Source organism: Mercenaria mercenaria, chromosome 1 (assembly GCF_021730395.1).
Source record: "Mercenaria mercenaria strain notata chromosome 1, MADL_Memer_1, whole genome shotgun sequence".
In the NCBI taxonomy this organism is placed as follows: domain Eukaryota; kingdom Metazoa; phylum Mollusca; class Bivalvia; order Venerida; family Veneridae; genus Mercenaria; species Mercenaria mercenaria.
Genome location: NC_069361.1, coordinates 46,642,224 through 46,664,874, shown reverse-complemented (window position 1 = coordinate 46,664,874; position 22,651 = coordinate 46,642,224). Strand labels below are relative to the sequence as shown.

At 34.7% G+C, this 22,651-nt stretch overlaps 1 protein-coding gene across 1 annotated transcript in view; it reads right to left on the bottom strand.

Annotated features, from left to right (window-relative positions):
* Positions 1 to 248: 248 nt before the first annotated feature.
* The window catches only part of LOC123545628 (fibropellin-3-like), a 38,073-nt gene continuing 15,670 nt past the window's right edge, over positions 249 to 22,651 (bottom strand). Inside the window, exons 2-6 of the mRNA XM_045331947.2 lie at positions 15,429 to 15,479; positions 13,400 to 13,427; positions 6,866 to 6,961; positions 4,330 to 4,443; positions 249 to 350 (exon numbers count right to left, since the gene is read on the bottom strand). Coding sequence (XP_045187882.1) covers positions 334 to 350; positions 4,330 to 4,443; positions 6,866 to 6,961; positions 13,400 to 13,427; positions 15,429 to 15,479 — 306 coding nt within the window. The 3' untranslated portion in view covers positions 249 to 333. The remainder of the gene's footprint in view (positions 351 to 4,329; positions 4,444 to 6,865; positions 6,962 to 13,399; positions 13,428 to 15,428; positions 15,480 to 22,651) is intronic.

Genomic DNA, 22,651 nt, shown 5'->3' with positions numbered 1-22,651 from the left:
CAAAGACGGCCATTACAGTAAATTCATATGTGTTGCCCGAACTTCAAACTAAGTTTTATCTTTGAACGCCATTTTTGCTTATTAATAATATCTCCGGATCCAAATCAGATATATAGATAGAAGCATTTTAATACTCAAGTTTGTTTTAAAAGTCTAAAACGTGAAAACGCAGGTCATGGTCCACCCTTATTTACAAGGGATATTGTAACAATAATCTTAAGCTTTGCTTCTTTTATTTTTTGTAATTCATAAGATTAAACATTGTCATTCCTCAGGTATTTCTGTTCTACGGGGTTTATTGATACAATGCTCCTCCAGAAAAAAAATGTTCCGTTACCCAGACGCGGTATCTGCAAAAAGAAAAGCATTATTATTAAATAAGCATTAAGAGCACGACAGTAGGAGTAGTCATAGAATTAATTTTTTCACAATTTCGCCCGATACGCTCAATAGGGAGAGCACAGAGCTAAGGATCGGAGCAGTCGTGAGTTCGATCCCCGGATAGGTAGGTTAAACGTAGTGTTTCTTTATAATATGCACGTGTTTTCATTGAAATGCAGGAGTGTTCCAAATGTCAGATCATCCAACAATTGTGCGATTTACAAGCGCCAGCCTACACATATTATCATAAATAAAAAGGGGTAGAAGTAAGGGAGCCATGGGGCCAGAGGTCATATCCTACATATTAATATGTCATTTGCATAAGGTACGTCACAATAAAAAAGATAACAAGTTTAATTAATCTGTACATATCAATTAATTTGTAAATGGTAATGTCTTCGAGTCCAGTAAATATAAAAAGAATAGACTAATCAGAAATGTGTTAAGGATGTACGAGCCTTTTCTTTTCAGGATATCCGCCATTTTGAAAAATGTTTCTTCAAATATTGCTTTCTAACAAAAGTTTTGCCAAATACGCTAAATAATTAAAGTATGATTAATAATGTACCATTTAACCAAATAGATTCTACTTTTTGCACCCTTACTTTTGGCTGGCATTTGCCAAAAATTGACGTATGATTTACAATGGTGTAGGGGTAGGTAATTTCAAATATCTATGAAAGTAGATCAGGTTTGGTTTTGATATTTTCCTGACTGATACATATAACGATAAGCTATAAATGAAATAAAAGTTTTTAAGATAGCACTTTATTTTATCTAGAAAATATAGATTAAATCAAAAAAGAACAAAGATATCAAAATTCACCAGTTTTTAACCGTTTTTTCTTAATAAATCTCTTAGATGCACGGTGACCCAAACCTTTTTTCTTTCCGTTTTGAAGCATTTTTGTGTGTCATTAAAGCTGCAAAATATTTTGAAAATCTAACCGTCAGAATTTTGTTTGTAAATCTAAATACATTTTGCCATTGAAAATAAAGTGGGTGGGATAATTATGTCAACGTGTAAAAATGAAAGAGATTTGTTAGTGACATTTAAGCTTATATAATACTGACATCGCCTTGTATTCATATTAACCTATAAGACATGAAATCCCTATAACATTAAATGGGATAGTATATGTTTTATAAAGTACCACCATTTTTTCAATTTTACAAAATTATAGAAATGTTTAGACAGTGGGTGATGAAAATGCCCTATAGAAATAAAACGAGGGCGATGACCTGTGTTTTTTCTTCTCTTATTTGTCTTAGAAACTAATGTTCTTCAAGATCATAGAGTATGAAAAAATTCTTAATGTTAGAAAAAATCGCTCCTACATCCTTAAGTGGAGTTGCGAAAGACGTGCCAGTGTGATATGAAACGAGTTTCCAAGTACAACATAGTCAAAACATCACAAAAATAAATATTACACAGGTATATTTCAGTGTCTTAGCACGTATATTTCAGTGTTTTAGCACGTATATTTCAGTGTTTAGCACGTACATTTCAGTGTCTTAGCACGTATATTTCAGTGTTTTAGCACGTACATTTCGGTGTTATAGCAAGTATATTTTAGTGTTTTAGCACTATATTTCATTGAAAAAGTCATTGCCACTCCTCTTGATGTGTTTTGAAGAAAATTTAAGTTTAACATTTACTCCTAATCATCACAAAATTGTTGAAAACTAAACATAGACACCAATTTATCATCGATCTGGCATAGCATTCAATATGAATCATTACTCGCAAATATCGTTTATTTTAAATTTGCGTAAAATGTAAAAAATGCAGATATTCGCCGAAATGTGTTTTAAACAATACATGTACTCACAAAATTTTACTTTCAAAGCTTGAATTTCTCCTAGTGACAAACCTTATCTACGACAGATTTCATACATTCTTGTCAACGACAAATTGGTGAAATAGGAACGGAAGGTTGGGCCATAAATACAATATTCTATAAAATTTTCATAGCTATCGTTTTTTTTGTAAGTTATGATTCATGTTTCATTCACGTTTAAGCAATAGGACGGACAAATATAATTGAGACTAGAAATGTTTCCATAGGACATGGAATCCCTAGTATGACCTTTACCTTTGTGTTCGGACAATTCGAGTTATTTTGAATATCAATCCATGCGTTTATCTTTTAAGTGTGTCCTGAGTCTTGGTCTTCTACGGACACATTTCCGGTTACTTTGCCATTTTGTACCAAAACATTTAAGTATATCATGCATATCATTAACAGTCGAGGTCCGGAGAAATGATGTGAAATACCTTTGAGCTAGAAAATTACTGTCTAGTAATGACAAATGTTAGGGTAGAATGCAATTTAGCGGTCCCCGGAAGTTTACAAAACGCATGCGCAGCAAGTTGGGGGTGTGGGGTATTCATCTCAAGATAAAGTAAACCCCTTTTAACTTAATATTTAAGACATTATTAAACTACTATTATTATAGGGACCGCTTAAGTGCAAGTGCTCCCAAATGTTGTATAATGCCACATGCTTATTATACTTAAAATTTATATGTTATTTGTATACAACAATATACAACAAAATAAGATTAAACCAAAATATTTAAAAATAAAATAATCAAGAAAAGTCAAATAAAGGGGCCATAACACAGAAATAAATTAAATTGACCGAATCATGCCAACGATATGCAATACAACACATGTTATCGAGCATTGCGATCACAAGTTTTACTGAACTCCGATCGCCAGTTTAAGACAAGATTTTGTGGCAAGCCGATAAGACAGGCGGATAAAGGAAAACATACTTGAAAGCATCTGAACATTATGTGTGGTGGAAATTTCAAACATAAACAAAGGAAGATATCAAGTATGTAAATCCACTTTCAAAGAATGAAGCCTTCCTAATGCAAAACTCTGCAACAATGCATAGATATGTAAATGATTTATATTTATTCACTCTTTCATAGACAAATCGAACCTAATAGAAAAAAAGAAAATCAAAAAATGAAGATAGTGAGCCCCGCATTGGAATAGTCGGTGCGGAAAACATAACTGGGGAGTATAAACAGAATAACAGTGCCGCCAAACAACAGTTTTAACCCCGGTTATGTTTTAAAAAAATAAAATAAATCAGTGAATCCTTCACACGCAAAATGGTAACAAATACACAAAGGGTGTGTGTGTGTTATAATATATAAAGGGCGAACTTTGAGAACAATTTAAGGAAGAAAATGTAGCGTTCAACTGTAAAAGTGATGAACACCAAACATTTGAGCCGTGCCATGAGAAAACCAACATAGTGGGTTTGCGACCAGCATGGATCCAGACCAGCCTGCGCATCCGCGCAGTCTGGTCAGGATCCATGCTGTTCGCTATTAGTTTCTCTAATTCCATTAGACTTTGAAAGCGAACAGCATGGATCCTGACCAGACTGCGCGGATGCGCAGGCTGGTCTGTATCCATGCTGGTCGCAATGGCACGGCTCATTTATGTTTTGTTAGTGCTACTATTCAGGTTTACAACTTGAACATTTAGACTTCTTTGTTCCAGTACAACCGCTTTCATACTTTTAAATACTGTTTTAATTTCTATATCTTTTGAACATGGTGCCTTCTTTTTAACTTAAATTTTGTCTTTTGACAGTTTGAGTGATTTGAAGGTTTCATAACTTTAAATTAGGTATCCTTTCTAAATTCTAGATTGTTGCGTTCTGTCCTATGTTCTCTTTTAGGGCTAGTTCATTACTTTAACTGGGAACCATACGCCGCTTTTCATGTACTTTAGCTCTACTGAAGGCACCGTATCTCTCAAATCTATTTTGGTTCTGCTCAAACGGAGACTATACGCATGCGTTTCCACTACCGTTCATGTAACTAAATGTTCAACTAATTCAATTTTTTCATTTTGGGAGACCTGTAAAGTAATTGGAAAATATATATCCCATAAAATATTACAGGATTCGGTTTGCTTACCTTCACAGTCAACTCCTGTAAATCCAGATAAACAGGAACATTCGTATCCATATCCAGAAGGAATGCATTCGCCGTTGTTCTTACATGGGCTACTTTTGCAGGCCGTCTCTTCAACTGTAGTGCAAGTAATTGTAAACCCTTATCATGCAGGACACGACTGATTCTGCCTCTGCGACCAGCGTAGATCATTATCAGTCTGCAGTCTGATCATGATCTGCACTGTTCGCCATTCAGGCAGTATCTTTTTGGTAAGCACCACTTTTGACAATTAATAGTACTGTCCAAATTGAATGATGGACCTGTTCATTATAGAAATTTAGCAGGGTAAGGATTAATATACGTATATATAACATTTAACTGTAAAGGTATGCTGTGTCTTCTCATAAGATTAAATTTTAATAGAATGGCCTTTACTTGTTTAATGGTTACTGGAAAACCCTCCGACTGCTGCATATCTGTCAAAACGTCTATTAATCAGAAACTAGTATATGTTTACTGACCATTTCTATCGAGCCTTGGTGGTTGTTAAGATCATATTCAAATGAAAATGATAAAGTTGAATAAATAAGTTGAATAAATTAGATGAATTTAATTAGATAAATACTAAGTTCACAACAACATTCTTTAAGTGACGTGTGGCGGCTGTAAAATATTTCCTTTTACTTGGATTTAGTGTTATTATATTTTCTGTTCCTTTGGGATCATGGAGTGCATATAATTTTGTGCCCCCACCCTATTATTTTTTTGAGGGGGACGGCAGTAAGAGTTGCCCTTGTCAGTCCGTTTGTCTGTCCGTCAGTCTGTTTGAATTTGTGTCGTTCATTTCATAAGTATTAGATCCAGAGTCACCAACCCTTACAGGATTGTTATGCAGCACAGGAAGCTGTGCACCAGGGGTTATAGTTTGGATCTCACAAAGCCAGACCTAATGTTGTGACGCATATATCCCAAAAGTATTAAGCCCGGTATTGTGTAACATTACAAGAATATTATTACAGGAATATTCATCCATGCATTCAAATGTTTTACACGAAGTAAAACCTTCAATTCAGTTGTGATCTTGACCTTCCAACTAGGAGTCTGGACATTGAACACGACACGGCGTTAGTTATGTTCATGTTTTGCCCAGATAATTACGTATTCATCAATGTATACAAGTTTGCCCAGATAATTACGTATTCATCAATGGATACAAAAGTTAACGATCGAAAAAGAAAAGAACTGTAAAATATCTTTGATCTCTAAGCGTCACCTTGAAGTTTGATCCAGAGATCCAAGTCTTGCACAGAATAATTCTTTGATAATTATATATATGTTGTAAAGTAATTTAAATATCATAAAAAGTTTTACATGTTTCTTTCTATCATTTTATTCTGACACTAAGGGCGAATCACCAAGGGCGCGCCCCCCCTCCTCCCTCCCCCTAAAATCGCCAGAGCATAGGTAATTTGTATTTTGTTCTGGGTGAAAAAAAAACTGCAAAATATGCATTTTACGCTCGCTACGCCCGCATACGTAATTTATCTCTTGTTCTGAGTGAAAAAATAAAATATGCATTTTTCTTGCTCACTACGTTCGCATGAGTAATTTATCTTTTGTTCCGGGTGAAAAATATATACTATTCATTTTTTCTCGCTCGCTTCGCTCGCATAGATAGATAATTTGTCTTTTGTTCTATTGAAAAAAATATGAAATTTTCTCGCTTGCTACACTCGAAAATAAAAATACAACAAAGCTTGCATGCTCTTTACCATTTCTATGTTAATAGCCCTTGGTAAGCCCTCTCCAAAAAAATCCTCAGAAATTGGGATAAGAAATTCCATCCCAAGATACATCAATAAGTCTAACAAGACAATTTGAAATATAATTAGCATGTTATTTGAGTTGATTTTGTTACAAAACCTGTCCTTTTTCAATATATTATAAAGTGCCTCAGAACGCCCAGAATGCACCAAATGGATCCATTATTTTCAAAATTTTACGGGGGGCATGCTCCCGGCCCCCCCCCCCCCCCCATCAACACCACCACCCCCCTACTTGCGCCCCTAACACCAAATCCTGTATCACACCGTCTTTGCTTGTTTCCAAGACCCAGTTGTTCGAAACTTTAACAGACGATTAAGCTAACAGGCGATTAACTTTCAAGATTATATTTCAACATTTTAGAAGACTTAGAAAAATAAAGTTATGAGTTAAGGATTATAAGCGCTTAAATATCTTTACAGTAAAATCAAAAGACCATACTAGTTTTTCCCACAAAGACAAATATTTTTAATCAAAATTTAACCGGTGGTCAGTTTAACAGCCTGTTAAAGTTTCGAACAACTGGGCCCTGGCAGATCGCATTTGTTTATTCATGTTAAATATACAAAAAAAATTAAAGCTTCTGAATTCTAGAAGACGTTTTACTTTAAATGCATTAAATACTTGAAGTTTCATTGGATAATGCATATGTAAATGAATCATTATCAATATTTGTAACATGAAGTACCAAGAAAAGTTAAACTTAAACATTTCAACATTTCAGTTTTCTTACCTTTAAGCTCACAGTTAGCTCCGATATGCTCAGGTGTACAATTGCATTTGATTATTCTGTCTGAGTACAAGCATGTTCCTCCATTCAAACATATGTCTGAAATCCATTTAAACCAAAATCACTTTTCATATCGAAATTATCTTGTATATGTCAGTTAGGCCATACCAAATTGATTAATAGTTCTTCGGAAAATTTTCAAAAAAAATTGGAGCGGGCGAGCGAAATTTTTATTTTATTTTTTTTTTCTCAATTTTGATTTTTTCAGAGGCGGGTAGATTTTACATGGAGCGAGCGGGCTTTTTTTATTTTTTTTCCCAGCTTGGACCCTTGAGGCGGTTATGATTATACATGAAGTTAACATTTCTTTAGAAATAACACAGAAATCAAACATTTACAGTGTGGGTAACACAGTATATAGCTTTTCTATTATGTTTTAAAGACTACATGAATGATTTTGCAAATAAATTCTTGCCAAACCTCACTGAATCACTTTGTTTTTTTTTAGTTATAATTTCTAAGGGATGAGTGTCTTATTTTTAATTTTGATTTTTCTACATTAATCTGAAGGCCTGCCTATTTAACGGCACAGCATGAGGAATATTTAAGACAAAACAGGCACATGTGGGGAATAACATTTCTTCTGAAGCACAGTTAGATGGCTTTGGCACATGAACAACTTTGTGCCCCTAGTGGAACTCCAACCCATAGAGGTGAAGGGAAGTAACAAACCACTTGACCAGTGAGACCAAACAGAGTTGGTCATACAGATGCCTCGACATTGCTCGAATCCCTTTGGAATAATTTCTTAACAGATCAGGCTAGCTTATGTTTTTGTGGTGGAGATTCATTTCAGGTAAAAATGATAACAAGACTGACAAAGAATGATCCCAATATGGCCACCCTTAAAGTGTTATATAGCCACCCTTAAAGTGTTGTTTGTTTTGCTTTGACTGAACTAGAAATTTAGAGTTGGGGAGGTCTGTTTTTTTCCAGTTTTTTTTCGTTCTATCAATTCACAGCCAAGTAATAGACAAACAGGCAAAATTGGGGTTACAAAAGGGCAGATTTTATATCTACACTACTTATTTGAAAAGCTAAACAATTTTTAAATTGACTAAATGCGTTTCGATAGAATATCTGACTGCTGTACTAAAGAAGTTACGTTCAAAAAGATTTGGCCTAGACAATGTGATAGGTCGGTCAGGATCTGTGAACAAACATTTTTTAAGATAGTAGTCGGCCTCAGCTTTGGGCTCTAGATATAACATACTGAACTAAACAACTGATAACAAATGGTTTGAAAACTATATCTGAACAATATTTCCAAATATTTTTAACTGCATCCCCGTGCACGTCTTACAAGTCGTGCTTCGTTCCTTTCACTGTATTGAACAAAAGTAGAACGTGCCTACTTCATTACCTACCGACACATCGAAGGCCATGTGTGGCACTAGCACAGACACTCCAGATTTAAAACAAATGATGAACAACACCATAATTCCTGACTTTTTGAGTTTTGGTCATCAGTAACATGTATTACGGATGCATGAAATCCGATCAGTATCATTTTGACGCATTAAAACAGCGATAAAACCTGCTTTGCCGTTATTATTCCGGACCGCGTAATCGGGAAAAAAAATTTTTTTTTCGAAGATTTTTATGTACGTGCGGGCGGGTGATTTTTTTTTTTCTCGGGAATGAAATTATTGATGCGGTAGTTCCGACGAACGACATATCAATTTGGTATGGCCTTATGGAACATTTTACTACGCCATAAATAAAATCAACACAGTAAGGTAATATCAAAATATGTTACGTTATTACATGGCTTCTTATATAACTCGCCGGTCTATAGTTGGTGCCATCCTGTACGAAAGTTTACAGCTGTAAAATACCTGTATTTTTGTTCAAAATAACAGGCATGCTTATTCCAAATTTACACCTGTAGATTTTATATAACAACATTGATTTTACAGCTGTAAACTTCAATTTACAGCTGTCAAACGACTGTAAAACAGTTCGAAATATGCAAATGAGCTACACCTGTAAAAAAGTTACAGCTGTAAAAATGAAAAAAGTTACAGCTGTAAAAATGCACAAAAGTTACAGCTGTAAAAATATTATAGGTGTTGAAAAAGAGGGCATTAATTATTTTAAGGGACGAAAGTAGAGGTGCAAAAAAGTTTTAGGATGAATTGCAATTCTCTAGATAAAGTAGCAATTACTATGAAAATGGCAAAATAAATGATCTAGTACGTAGTACAGTTGTATTTTACAGCTGTAAAACAGGTCCTTTTTTCGTACAGGATATGTCAGGTCTATATTCATCACATGTTTAGCGGAATATGAAGTCAAAACATGTAACTGCGAAAATTGATTTCTGATGTCATATAGTAATATGTAGTATGGACTTCGGGCAATTGCTTTGACCGAAAGGCCATTCAATAAGTTTATATTAGTCAGCAATAGTATGCCATTTCATCAATAATGAATACTAATCAGTTTGTTCTATATTCAAACTATTATGTCGTAAAATTTAGCAAAAAAAATTCGAAATCTCAAAATTTCGGACAATTAGCCGAAGAGTATGATACTACCATGAACTGATATGATACTTCCATTCTATGCGTTATCAGTTATTCACTGATTATTTTGCATTTCATTTCGTTCAAATACTTGTTTCGTGCTCCTTGATAATAATTAACAAGATGTGTCTCTTGCCTAGATATATTAAACTAAAACTGACAACAATTTAAAGCTTGCTGTTTTGTCAGTCATTCTGAAAAGTAAGTTGTAAATTACAACTTACTTTCCAGAAGACTGACAAAACAGCAAGCTTTAAATTGTTGTCAGTTTTAGTTTACTTACATTCACAGTTACCTCCTGTATGTGTAGGAGGACAAGAACATGTATATGTACCGTCCCCGCTGGAATGCAATTACCTCTATTCTTACACGTGTTATTTTGGCATACTGTCTCCTCCACTATAATACACGTAATAATAACATAAAATACGTATTTTGTATTACATTCCGGACAAACAAGAACATATATTATGTTCCGTTTCCCGGTGCCATGCAGTCAAAATGTCATGAAATCAAGATATCACGTGGAACAATCGTCAAATAGTTCCACGAAATCTCCAGATTTCTTTTACATTTCATTTCTGTGGAGCGTTGATTGAGTGGTTAAGTCACTGACTTCAAAACACTTGCCCCTTATCAATGTGAGTACAAGCGGAGTAGAATTTTCCATGTGAGGAAGCCATCAGAACGTAAGGCCGATGATTCTACCCCGGTGCCCGCCTATGAGGAAATTTTGAGCGGAGGGGCAGCTTGGCTCTTCCTCCACCAAGAAAAGCTGGGTAGACTCCATAAATGTGTCTATGTGACGATAATCCCAACAAAAAGTACTGCGAAGCGTATATCTTTATGTTGGTTATATATCTTTATAGAGGTATACTTTGCAAAGAAATTCCGATTACAACATTGTATTTATTATAGATATTTTTTCGCATTCAAGTGCAGTGTGAAAAATAAAAGCGATATTTTCAGTGTTTGAAGCAGTTAAAATATCAGTTGTATTTCATCGATATAGCAGTTTCAGTATTTCACTGAAGAACATAAAAATAAGTGCTCTATATGCTTAAATCGCGCAATATATTCGCCCACGATATCGGACCTTTTTTCATACAAAGCAAATAACTGCTAGGTAAGTAATTATATGTACACACTCTAAGAGATGAAATGTTTTCGGACGAGCCTTGGAAATGAATTTCTGAGCAAAGCCGTTCACGAAAGCCGGAACCTTGGTATTGCAAAGAATTGATATAATGTCTGTTCAATATTTGACTTACATTTGATAATATTTTACCTTAATGAATGATCTAATTGTGTATATACCAAAATAGACAAACTACATTTGCAATGCCATTTTGTCTCAAATGTTACAGACTTCATGACAACCATTGTCTCGGATTTCTGTCTACAGCAAGACACACTTCTGTCTAAGAAATATGGGTAATTTGGACATTTCCGTTATTGAAAATTCGCCTTCGATACATGATGAGGCAGTTATTCAATGTATCAGTAAGTTACCAACAGGTCGTTCACGTTTAGTTAACGTATGTAGTAGTCATACCCGAACATTTCTCTCACTCATATTTTACCATATAATTCTGTACACAACGTTTTAGAGTTGCAATTGCCAGTGGTATATTTTCCATCGCTTGGATGTTTGCCAGAATAATACTTGGGATTATGGCGCCTTTTTACTTCGCGCTAACGTTTTACCTCTGGACAGTCAAAATTGACATATTCAGTTTCTTGTTTCAAACCCGTATATACTTTATTTGCTACCTTATCTGCAGCTTTAAAGCCCTCGAGTCTGATGACCTTTGAATGAAATAGCAATAGCCCTACAACCTCCCTCCCATGTCATATCCTCTGTCAACAACATTTCAATCTATCCACTATGGGACATAACATATCTTTTTCCATAATTCCCCTTCTACTCCAGTGTGGTTAGTTCTGGTTACTCGTTAAAATCTACAAGTGGAGGGTAGTGGAATGGCGTCTTCTTAAGTTTTCTTGTGGATTTTGAAATTCAATTTGTTGTATCCTAAGTTATGACAAATTTTGTCCAAAAGATAACGGTCACTAGAATGGATTTCATATTTCAGAACTTGTTTTGAGCAGATCAAATGCATGTAGCAATCCTGTTGTTATGGGACGTTATCTTAAATTCAGCCAGATTGTTAACGTTTGTTATTACCTGGAGTGTAACGTTGTTTTTTTTTTCAGTCCCAAATTGCAAGAAAGATGACAAAGCCTTTGATTTTATACAGTATATAATAAAAATAAAACTGAAACTGAAAAGCTGAAAACTATTATGCCAGTAGATGCCAGTACCCATGGAAATGGCACATTAAACTGTTCTTACAATAGGATAGGTAAACATGTAATAAATAGATAAATACATAGTAGAGCGGTGCCTTTGAGAGAAGGCAAGGCGATAATAGCCCGAGAACCTATACATAACGTCATGTGTTTTAGTGAAGCAAACGTAAATTTCGGTCTGCAGGGCTGACTCTATTTTATAAAAAAGGTCATCCGGTTCAATCTGTTTCAAAATGTCAACAACATTAAGTGAAAAAAGGTGTACAAGAAATGCCGGTCTCAGGTATCCATACGAATTTTCACTAAAGTTACCCATATTTCTAAGATATGTCTCTCATACTGTAGAAAGAAATCCGTGGCAACTAAGAGAAAAAAATGGCATTGAGTTTATTTTGTTATTTACAAAATCTGTTTCATTTTTCGGTAATATATAATACAAAATAACTTACATATTCAACAGACATGTCAATTATGTGAAATGCTAACGATTACACTGTGACAGTTTTTTCAGAGACTTGTCCGAAACCTTGTATGGCTTACTTCCCTAAGGGTGTGTAATTTCTTACTTTACATTTTTTATTCTGTTCATTTAAATAATATTTTTATATTATCAAATATTGTGTTGGTACCAATTAACGTTACAAAGTTTATTTCATTCCATCCTCATTTTGTAAATATTTACAAAAACATTAGACAAAATATATTCATATAACTAATACATTTTATACAACAATCACGCACTCAAAGGATGGCAACAATAATATCTACTTTTTGAAAATAAGTCTACTGTACGTATGAGATTTACAGAATATAACACTCTGTCTTAATCATTTTTGATGCTGCGGGTTTTAGGGTCTTTACGTAACTTCCGTTTTGCTTGATATCGCGTAACAGCTAGATCATTTTTTTTTAAAAGAAACACTAAATCATAGAAAGAAAAAGTTGTTTTTCGTAAAAATTCAGCATCATTTATGAGATGTATATTACATTACAAAACGATTGTAAATACTGATATATGTATTGAATTCCGATAAAAAGGATTGCATTAAGGGGCAGTTCAGTGCCTCTAAAAACTCAAACCATCCCAAAGAAACTGTTACATATCTTCATTTTGATGCATTTGCAATAATGAACGAGTGATAACATTTCACATAACTCGGCTTATCGTAGTTTAAGCTATCCAGGTATATAAGTTGTCAGTTGGTTAGGAATTGCCAGAAGGGTCGGTGAACACTAGAGGTAAGAGACAGATATTGGACAGGTACAGTGTTGGTGAAGATGCCATTTGTTTACCAAGTACTAGTATCGCTGTGGTTTCAGAATATATGCTGCTCAAGCTTAACCCTTACCCAGCTAAATTTCTATAATGAACTTGTTCATCTTTCAATTTAGACTGTACCATTAACTGTTAAAAGGGGTGCATAATACCAAAACGATATTAAATTTGACTGAATTGCGAACAGTGCTGGTTATCGTCAGTCTGCACGAATGTGAGAGCTGGTCAAGATCTGCACTGGTCGCAAATGCAGATTTAATCGTGTCCAGCATAAGGGTTAAAGGTAAATAGAAATAACTGTAAAATCATTGTAAATATCGTTAAGGATCTGACAAATGTTTAGCAAATGTATTCACTTACCTTCTTCGCACGTCTGACTGAATGGACACTGGAAAAATTTGGAACAGTAATTTAAAAGAAAAAACAACATTATTCATAAAACCTTTGCAAATGATTTTTGTTCCAGTGTATGTTTATTCAGTAGTAAAGTTTTCGGTTTTGTAAAATATGAAGAATTGCACCAGATTACTTTAACTAAGGTAGTCTGCACGTTTGATAAACCGGAAGTGGTAGCGTAACGTCATTTATACGAAAAACATAGAATAAAGCCTTGATTTGGTCTTGGGAAATGAGTTTTTATGAGTTAAGGACGACCTTTAAGTTAATTTATCAAAATGCACTGTTATTTTATTTCTATAGTCAAAATCTAATATTCAAACATATGACACATTAAATCATTCAAAATGATGTCCCAAAAGTAGCGTAAATTATTCGGTTCACTTTAATCATGGTCAAATATCTCAAAGGGGAGCGGTGGTCTAGTGGTTAAGGTGTCGGCCGCTCAGCCCGCGGATTCGAGCTCCACTGGGGTCACTACCATGACTTCTCATATGATACCAGTACTTGTTTTTCCAGGAAGCGGACTGAAGGGTGGTTCAAATAAGCTTAAAGCTTTCATCACAATCGAGCTAAAATAAATTAGTATAAACTAAATATCTCAAAAATAAGCACACAGATTTATACATTTTATTTCACCTCATTAAAGGTCGATATAATTTTCCCATAGACTCCCATTATGAAAAATTGCGTGAGGTCCAAATTTTTCAAATCAGTCTAATATCGGATTACTTACATATGACGGCAGCAAATAAACGTATTTAAACTGCAGTCTTTGTCCCTTTTTTCCAGCAGTTTGTTCTAGTGACGAACGGTGCGGGTGATTATGGACATTGTACTACTGAAATACTGGTATGTCTGGGGTCGTTTTCTAGTGTGACAGTCCGCATTGGTATTAACACATTGTCGTAAATTTTGCAATGGATGTATTTAACCGCTAGCCTCGGTCCATTTGTTCTAGATATCGAACTATGTAAATACTTGAAAGTGAGGGTTACTGTGTCTTGTGATTGCACTAATGAAATGTTATAGGTCCGGGGTCAGTTTGCTTAATAAGTTCACATTAAATCTTGGTTATCTGGTTTGAGCGTCCGCATTGGTACTTTAAAGCTTGCATTTCAGTGTAAAATGCTACATACCAAAAACTAAGAAAGAAATATGCCCAGGACACAAGTACATTTGAATATAATCAAGGTGTCTGCATTGTACTTTAAGGACACGTCACAGGGGCAGAGATATTTGTTATACACAATCAGTATTAAAATTTTGTCTCGTTAGAAAGTGAAAATACGGGATGTATTTTGTTTCATTGCATCCCTGTGAATGGCCATAATTAGTGACAGATGATAGAAGCAATGGGAGTTCTTATGAGATTTTGATAGCCTAAACGACAGTAAGTTAACAGTATGTTCTTTTATTGTTTTAACTTAAGAGTTGTTAGCTGCAGTATAGAAAATCATTTTTAAGAAAATCAAACTGGAAGGTTGAAGTAAGATAAAAAAATTTAATTAGGTCATGACTCATCATACACCTATCAAACTTTGTCATTAGTTTCCACGATCTGTCAAAATTATTTTTATATCTCCATTCTGCATATGCATTGTTTTTGTAAATATCTTTGTAGGACATTCCATATCAATATTTGTGCTTGAAATTGTTTTATTGAGCTTAATGAAGTCACATAAGAATTTCTATTGACTGAGTTTATCGTAATACGGGTACCAAATTTCCATCTTAATATGCAAATTGTTCATTTCTGATGGATAATGAAAAACACTCAGTTGAATCATAGCGTCATAGCGTAATAATATTTAGAAAGAAATGAATATTTGTTTTTTTTGTTTTGTTTGTTTTTTTTGTTTGTTTTTTTTTGACATTTTTGTTGTTTATTTTATTATTTTTTTGTTATTCACGTGATACCGTGTACCTTAAGGGTTATTATATATCCATTTTCTCGGTGATAACATACATTGAGATAAATAATTAAATTTACCTCCGAAAATTCTTGTACTAACGTATGAAAAACAGCCAAACAATGCTCTACCTGAAACATAAAAAATTAAATAACAGTGAATGAGTGGCCAAAGAGGACCAGTGATAACACTGTCTGACTATGAAACCATAGATCGTGAGTTCGAGCCCCCGCTCCTTCATTTAAAGTTGGAATAAGGGTCCCCGTGTATGTGTCCCTTTTAGAATTGTAACGTCTTCAATTTATTGCATTATCTTTCCCTACCCTCAATTCGGGTGCAGGAGGAAAGGGTTTAAATTTCAGCTCCGGCCAGCGGCTATAGTCGCCCTTGTAAGAGCGACTTGCACACTGTTATATTGTTAGGTCCCAATGGCCGTGAACATTGACCCATTCTCGGACTTTGGTATGGAATTTGCTTAGAGTTACGTTACCTTAAGTTTTTGGCTTCTGAAACTTGTTTAAGGGCATGCCGGATGACAAGTCTATAGTCCGTACTCTATATTTTAGCAAAAACTTATACTGAAAGGCTCTTAAACACAAACGAACGATAAAAAGAATGAATTTCTTTACTCTGTTAGCTTACACTAGAATTAATTACTCTTTTTCTTCCTTGAATAGAAAGGTCAAAGAAATTAAGAGCTAATTTATGAACTTTACAATTTATTTTGGTAGGAGAAATAAACTAGGACTTTGGAGTTTAATGTTGGATGTTTAATGTTTAATGTTTTACTTGCCTTATTATGTAATTTTGTCTCGGACAGAGTCAAACGTAAATTGTGGAATTTCCTGACAATATATGGAGTGGAGGAAACTGTAGAAATTCTGTGTTATTTCAATAATATTCAGTTAATATAGACGTATTAGAACTTTGTAGTTATGAATGTGTGTTTATAAGTTAAAGATTATAATAGGTTTATAAAACTGGACATGTTCTTTTGTGCTCAGTTTTTATGTGATGACTTCTTTTATAAAAAAAAGTATGGTGTGGTAAAAGTAACATTCATTATTGCAGCATTTAATACGAAGTATACGAATTTCATCACAAAGAAGGTAGACTTATGTCATTATTTCAACAATGGCCAGCATTTGTATTAATTTGAAAAATAATACATCAGTAATAAAGTCTGAAATTGTTAACTTGCATGGTCATTTGTTTAAGTAAGGAGTACGCATAGCGGTCCGCCTATGTGACGTCTTTATATAGTTTACAATATTTTTTCGAAAAAAATATTTTCCAATCTGTTAAATAGTGCTGAACAACTTTTCACATTAAAAATCAGTGTACCATTCGAATAACAAGAATATTCATTTTCGACAAGATCAGATCTCAATCTCGGTCAAAGTAAAAAATAATTTAACTGCAGGTAAAAGACATGCTTGTCAGTGATTTCTCAGGAAATCATACGCTAGTTATTTTCATGCGTCGCTTAATGTTTAAATGAAATGGCGCTCCGTGGCCAAGTTGTTAAGGTCGCTGACTTCCAATCACTTTCTCCTCATCGATGTGGGCTCAAACCTCGCTTGGGATGTTGTGTTCTTGATGTGAGGAAGCCATCAAGCTGGCCTACGGAAGGTCGCTGGTTCTACACAGGTGCCCTTCCATGATGAAATAATGTTCGGGGCACCTGGGGTCGTCTCCTACCATCAAAAACTGTTCTGCAATTGTGTCGGTGTGACATTAAATCCACCAAACAATAGATATACATCATGTGGACGGGACGGACCTGACTAGACAAGCACTGAATGGCTTGTGGATAGGTTGTATATTTACAAATTTTGGCAGTAACCGACGCCCATAAATGACATTGCAAACATAACCGGTCGCGTTGCTTAAATACTAAGCAATTCATGAAATAAGTTTTATGTTTTTCTCCTCTTAGCGTTGCCTTTTACGTTTAGGGATATATTTTATAAATCGCATTTGTGTGTTGACAATTTATTATTCAACTACTGGGTCATAATGCCTCAACTTCGTGCATAAATACCTGAAATTATGTTTTTAATTGTGTCAGTTCGCCTTGACTGCTAAGGTCATGTCGATTCGGCTTACCATACGAATATGTTTAAGTAGCAATTTATCTCACCATATCGGAATGGCTGGTTGTAGCAGATTTGGGAGAAGTTCTGTGCTTGCGAACTACTCAGTAACACCAGAGTAAACCAAAGGCATTTTCTCTTTATTTCCAGCTCACCTAAGTACAACGTGCTCATGGTGAGCTATTTTGATAACGCTGTGTCTGTCGTGTGTCCGATCGTCCGTTTTTCTGTGCGTCCGTCCGTCGTCAACAATTGTGTTTAAACGACATATCCTCCAAAACCACTGAAAAGATTATTATGAAACTTAGTCTGGATATTCCTTGGGTAGTCCCCTTCTAAAATTTTTCAAACGGTTTCGTTTGATTGCACATAGGGACCGCCAGAGCTTAAAATATAATAATCTTCATACGACATCTCATCCAAAACCGATAGTCTGATTTTGAATAAATTAACACAAATAGTCCTTATGTCACCCTCTACCAAGATTGTTCAAACTATACCGATTTGTCAGAAAAAAACATGGCCGCCAGGGTCGTGGTCACTTTTCTTATATCACCGAGTCCAATCGTTACCTTGAAAAACCGGATCAGTGACGTATGATCTCGGATCAAATGGAGAGGTTTTTGGTAAGAAAGTTGTCTTTTTCCGTTATTCAGAAATTACTGTCAGAGACGGCATACAGCAAATCTAAGCACTTTTCTCAATTACTTCGGAAAACCATGCCAAAACAGCAGGTAAACAATGCCATGACTCAGACAAAAGCGTTATTTCTAGTACGTTCTCAGGTAAACACAATATTATCACTGCGGTGTTGTCCCTGATACATTCGTGAAACACGTTGGTGCTTCAAAAGATGAATTAAATGTTTTGAAAGGCCAGTATAAGGCGATTCATGACTGAACTGATCAGTAACGCAGGAGCCAAGGGATCAGCGACTGCAAAGTGCTGTAACGCAGGAACTTCGGATTATACTTCTGTGTTCGTTTTCATCAATTTCTAAGGGAAACATACCATTATGCATTTTAATTATCTCTCAGAAACAGCGATAAGTAATCTCTACTGATACCTTTCTAGTCTAAACAGCAATTTGTTTTTATATAGTTAATCATTCTTCTGAAACTCCGAGAAATACTATTTCTTGAAGGGCAGTAATTCGGTCGCACGGCAGTCAAATGGTTTAGACAGAAATGAAGCATGTGCTAAATCTTGTTGTCGATATTTTCTACACAAAGTAAACAAAATAATTATAAGTACGATGGCGAGAAGAGATTTTTCCCGAGATCAGGGTAAAATGCTAATACTTGGAACTACTTTTCATTCTACAGTGTAATTTTATTTCTCACCTTAGCACATCTATTTTAATGCGTTTCTATCAAAATGTCAAAAACATTCGCACTGAACACGCACGTATCCCTTTAAGAAATCCTGATGTAAGAACTGGCCCCCCGTTACGTGACTATTTTTAGATGGTTCTCGCCCTTGTGATTTTACCTCCTTTAGACGAGTCTGCAAATTTTCCTTTTTCAGACTAATGTTCCGAATGTAAATCGGATGAAGTAGGCGCTCTATGTATAGAGCTTGGTTATGCGTCTTGAAATCTGGATTTAATTTGAGTACACACAAAAACGATTCAGGTGATAGCAATGCTATCTGATTTAGATATTAAAACGTTCGTTAATAATCAAAAACTTAAAAATACATTAAAAAAGATCATCAGATGTTGGAATATTTGAAAAGTCGCTAAAAGAAGCCTTTCCGGACGAAACCTAGAAATTAGAAGATATCAGCCCTGACTGTCTGAATAGCTACCTCAGCAGTTTTTGGGGGCAGTGCCCCCAGATTTAACAAACCGTCTTTCAATTTTCTTGTCGAGCTTATGACCAACCTGACAACACAAGGAAAACAAGTTCCAAAGTATTTACCAAATATAACTTTAATATTGCATTTTGCAATTATATTTTTGATCCATATATGATTAAATAGATCTACACATTTTATATTAACAACAGTATCTGAAGAAAACTAAACTGCATTGTAAATATAAATAATACTAGATCTACTTAAGCGTAAGAATAATAAAGACGCTTGATTTGATCAGGCATACAGACACTAAATAGAAAAATGGCGCGAAAAAAAATGCATAATGGCGGACACAAATAGTCCTCAGTTTTTTTTTGCTCTGTAGAGCTGTTTTCCTTATTTTCTTTGCAATTTTTTTGCTAAAGTCACATGACAGATCTATGCTTGACATGTAGGTAGCATTTTCATAATGAAATAACAACATGACAAAAATTTTCATGGAAACTTAGATCATACACCACCAGTATAATTTGGGGTCTCATTTTCTAGCTGATTTTGCAGTTTGTGTGTTTGACTGAAATTATTTTTCTTGCATCAAACATGACTCCCTCTTTTCTTTTGATTTTTAGTTAGCACTGACAATATTCTTCAAGAAAATGTAAGTTACAGAAATTTAAAATGGGTCCTGATGTGTGCTGCGGTCATTGGAAATAGGTCAATTTTATATAGAATAAAGAACAACAACTATTTAGTGTGTTATAACCTATAAGATGACATTGGTAAAAAATGAAATCTGGCCAGATGATGGTGGGAATGGGCTAGTTTGATTAGAATTTGATAGAAAATGACAAATTAATTGCAATTTTGTTGAAAATGAGGATAAAACCCAAAAATGTCACATTTTCACTGTTTTGAGTGTATTTTTTTCAAAAACTGCATATTTATAGGCTACTGATTTTCTGGCCAACAGAGGTAAAAGTGAACATATATAACAGTTTGAATGTGTAATTTGCATGCAGATCAGAGTAGAAAATGTCAAAACAGGACAAAACAAGGCTGAATTTAGGGTAACTGCTTCAAAATTATGTCGCGACAGCTATTTTTGACAAAATCTGACGCTTTGTCTTATGGTACTGAAAATGCCGTAAAAAATTGGAAACTGTTGATATCAAGCTAAAACCTTGTATTTCTTCATGCATTTGGGTTTCTTGTACATTTCAAATGAAACTGGCACACTGTCAGAGAAAAAAAGTTTTTCTTATAGGCATACAGACACTAAATAGAAAAATGGCGCGAAAAGAATGGTCGCATAATGGCGGACACAAATAGTCCTCAGTTTTTTTGCTCTGTAGAGCTGTTTTCTTTATTTTCTTTGCAATATTTTTGCTAAAATCACATGACAGATCTATGCTTGACATGTAGGTAGCATTTTCATAATGAAATAATAACATGACAAAAATTTTCATGGAAACTTAGATCATACACCACCAGTATAATTTGGGGTCTCATTTTCTAGCTGATTTTGCAGTTTGTGTGTTTGATTGAAATTATTTTTCTTGCATCAAACATGACTCCCTCTTTTCTTTTGATTTTTAGTTAGCACTGACAATATTCTTCAAGAAAATGTAAGTTACAGAAATTTAAAATGGGTCCTGATGTGTGCTGCGGTCATTGGAAATAGGTCAATTTTATATAGAATAAAGAACAACAACTATTTAGTGTGTTATAACCATCACGTGATCGATTCTGAGACCGACACATGTTTTGATCATGAAACCTATTCTGAAACCCAATAACTAGTTTCAATACGCTCAAAAAATGTATTCTTGATTTTGCGTGAAAGAACTAAGTAAGTAAGTAAGTAAGTAACGCCACTGATAAGCCGACAGATTATTGATTTTTTCATTGCCGTGTCTCGACACCGTTGTGGATTTGTATTATGGAGAAACTTTGTCAGTTTGCGGCGATCAGTACCGTTTATCAGTAGGCGAATCTATAAATATGCGGCAACATCCTATAGATCCCGATAATATCTTTTCTGTGCAGGTGTTATTTCTTAAATATTAATTCAGAAAATACAGTGCTGAAATGAAATACTTTTCGCATGTCTAAGAAAATATTTTCAAGAGATATGTTATTTATAAAAATTAATACTATATAAAAAGTAATAAAAAAAATAAAATAGAAAACAGTGTTTTACTTGAAATAGAATAGGTAGAAAAAATTCATTACTTATTCGTCAGCTTGAATTTATGACTTATTTGGTAGGGGGTGGGGGGGATTAATTTAACAGTTTGATCTTTTATAATTATCATATCATCTAATCTAATAATCGGCAGTAGATATTTTCTCTCATTGTTTGAATTCGTAAAATCAACTATGAACAGATTACTTCTGTTTTACACCAACTATTAAGAACATTTTAAAGCTTAAAGGCATATTTATGTACTTGGTCGGACCGTCCTTATTCGTGATTGTATATTATATAATTATATATTTTGATCTCGAAATCAGCTGTACGTCGTTTATCAAAATGTATTGTCCACACATGTTGCATAAAAATGAATTGAATTTCAAATAGTTACTAAAATTTAATACACAATTGCACGGTGCATATCCATATCGGCGGACTCTGCGAAATATGCTTTATCGTCGGTTTCTTGCGTCGGCACCCGGCGATTCTTTGCTGTAAACAGGTTGGCAGTTATAAAAAGTCAGATATACACACAAAATTAATTAAGCTGTAATGTTTCCGGATAGTCATTAGCATAGAGCCTCTCTGTGCGTAATGCAGAGAGCCTGCCTGTGCATCAGAAAAAAAAATCTGGTATGCAGAGAGACCGCCGGTGCCCCGACAGAACCGAAAGTAAGGGGTTTTGAAAAATTCCATTTACATTTCGGCCTATTTGTCTTTATTATTTGGAAGAATATTAATAAATGAATACAAAAAGTGCGCTTGATATGTATGATATCAAAGCAAAAACTGGTTAAAGCCTGTGGAAAAAGTAGGGCTAGTGTTCCATGTCAGTACACCATCAACAAATTTCATCGAGTTTGCGAGCAAAATCGCTGATAATTAAAAAGTAAACACTACAAAACATAGAAAAGACATTCTAATGTTCCGTGCTCTACTAATTCTTGAGCAGCATACCTATGATCATGGATGGCAGCTCGATTTTTCGCCTCCCATACCAACCTGGGCACTGTTTATAGCAAAGAATAGCCGGTGCCGACGCAAAGAAACCGCCGATATAGCAGATTTCGCAAAGAGTATGCATTGTGAATTGGAGAGAGCATCCTGAATATACATGTCATCTAGGGAAGGGTTGTATCCATGGAAATGTTGTCAAAAGTTATGGCATCAGAATCTTGCGGGCATGCAGTAATTTCAATAGCAACCTCCACGC